Source organism: Nanorana parkeri, unplaced genomic scaffold (genome assembly GCF_000935625.1).
Source record: "Nanorana parkeri isolate BGI_ZX_2015 unplaced genomic scaffold, ASM93562v1 scaffold2733, whole genome shotgun sequence".
Taxonomy (NCBI): domain Eukaryota; kingdom Metazoa; phylum Chordata; class Amphibia; order Anura; family Dicroglossidae; genus Nanorana; species Nanorana parkeri.
The window spans coordinates 36,802-39,261 of NW_017309001.1; the positions used below are offsets into that span (position 1 = coordinate 36,802).

General features: G+C 47.3%; 1 protein-coding gene across 1 annotated transcript in view; it reads right to left on the reverse strand.

Moving 5' to 3' along the window:
• The window catches only part of CAPZB (capping actin protein of muscle Z-line beta subunit), a 38,381-nt gene extending 36,385 nt beyond the window's left edge, over positions 1 to 1,996 (reverse strand). The window contains exon 1 of the mRNA XM_018574091.1: positions 1,820 to 1,996. Coding sequence (XP_018429593.1) covers positions 1,820 to 1,822 — 3 coding nt within the window. The 5' untranslated portion in view covers positions 1,823 to 1,996. The remainder of the gene's footprint in view (positions 1 to 1,819) is intronic.
• Positions 1,997 to 2,460: the final 464 nt, after the last annotated feature.

Consider the following 2,460-nt stretch of genomic DNA (forward strand, 5'->3'; position numbering starts at 1 on the left):
AGGTATAATATACAGGAAGTGGGGTGTTATATGGGGGTAGTGGGGTGCATAAGGTATAATATACAGGAAGTGGGGTGTTATATGGGGGTAGTGGGGTGTATCAGGTATAATATACAGGAAGTGGGGTGTTATATGGGGGTAGTGGGGTGTATCAGGTATAATATACAGGAAGTGGGGTGTTATATGGGGGTAGTGGGGTGTATCAGGTATAATATACAGGAAGTGGGGTGTTATATGGGGGTAGTGGGGTGTATCAGGTATAATATACAGGAAGTGGGGTGTTATATGGGGGTAGTGGGGTGTATCAGGTATAATATACAGGAAGTGGGGTGTTATATGGGGGTAGTGGGGTGTATCAGGTATAATATACAGGAAGTGGGGTGTTATATGGGGGTAGTGGGGTGTATCAGGTATAATATACAGGAAGTGGGGTGTTATATGGGGGTAGTGGGGTGTATCAGGTATAATATACAGGAAGTGGGGTGTTATATGGGGGTAGTGGGGTGTATCAGGTATAATATACAGGAAGTGGGGTGTTATATGGGGGTAGTGGGGTGTATCAGGTATAATATACAGGAAGTGGGGTGTTATATGGGGGTAGTGGGGTGTATCAGGTATAATATACAGGAAGTGGGGTGTTATATGGGGGTAGTGGGGTGTATCAGGTATAATATACAGGAAGTGGGGTGTTATATGGGGGTAGTGGGGTGTATCAGGTATAATATACAGGAAGTGGGGTGTTATATGGGGGTAGTGGGGTGTATCAGGTATAATATACAGGAAGTGGGGTGTTATATGGGGGTAGTGGGGTGTATCAGGTATAATATACAGGAAGTGGGGTGTTATATGGGGGTAGTGGGGTGTATCAGGTATAATATACAGGAAGTGGGGTGTTATATGGGGGTAGTGGGGTGTATCAGGTATAATATACAGGAAGTGGGGTGTTATATGGGGGTAGTGGGGTGTATCAGGTATAATATACAGGAAGTGGGGTGTTATATGGGGGTAGTGGGGTGTATCAGGTATAATATACAGGAAGTGGGGTGTTATATGGGGGTAGTGGGGTGTATCAGGTATAATATACAGGAAGTGGGGTGTTATATGGGGGTAGTGGGGTGTATCAGGTATAATATACAGGAAGTGGGGTGTTATATGGGGGTAGTGGGGTGCATAAGGTATAATATACAGGAAGTGGGGTGTTATATGGGGGTAGTGGGGTGTATCAGGTATAATATACAGGAAGTGTGGTAAACACACAGGTAGTAGGGTGTTACATGGAGGAAATGGGGGTTATCGGGTGTAATATACAGTAACAGGGTGTTCTATGGAGGGAATTGGGTGTATAGGATAAAACATAAAATAATGGGGTGTTATATAGAGGTAGTGGGGTGCATGGGGTATAATATAGAGGTAATGGGGTGTTATTTTGTAGGAAATGGGGTGTACAGGGTATAATATACAATAATGGCGTGATATATGGGGGTAATGGGACATATCAGGTATAATATACAGGAAGTGGGGTGATATATGGGGGTAATGGGACATATCAGGTATAATATACAGGAAGTGGGAAGTTGTTTTGGAGGAAAAGGGGTGACTAAAGTGCCATATACAGGAAGTGGGGTGTTATATGGAGGAATCGGGGTGTTATGGGCTTTTATACACAGGATATGAGAGTATCGGGTGTGACTGACATGCCAGCACATGAAGCAACAGGGGCCCCTATCTACCCTACTAAGAGCCCCCTTCCCCGCACCGTCCCGGAGCCCGCAGGGTGACGTCACCAGCGGGTATACCTCCCCTGCCCCGGTCGGGTTACCATGGCTGCGGTGGGTGAGGCCGGCTCCTCTCCGGTTCGGTGTCGGTTGGGTCTCGCAGGCCCGGCGGCGCCTCCACTTCCTCAGGACCTAGGAGTGAACTTCCGGGTCAGCGGCTCCGCCCAGCACTCCGGACCTTACACCAATCAGCGAGCGGCCTCCCAGCCATCACCAAGTATGGAGAGCGTGACGTCCCCGACAGCGGCGCGTGACGGGGTGGGGCCGGCTCTCTTAATATTCATGAGGGAACTGACAGGGGGCGTGGCCCTGAACGGCGCGACGGGAAATGACAGTGTGTCACGTGGTGCAGAATGTGTCACCCCTTCCATGACAGCAATGTATAGAGACCAGTCGGTGACACGCTCTATGTCATAATATCCGGTGACAGCAATGTAGAAGAGTTTAGGTATATATATTATCAGTAAATACAACACAAAGAATGTCAATAAAATGTTATTATAGGGCAATGTATAAGAAAAGAAAGACTCAGTAATATAATAATAATATCACAGTATTATAATACCATGGAGTCATATGAAGTGAGAACTGTCTGTGTTGCCCCACTCCCAGCACACAGCTCCAGATGGCGCGGTGCTGGTTGCTATGGGTTACGGCCCTGCTCCTGCATTAGCTGTGTTTTTAT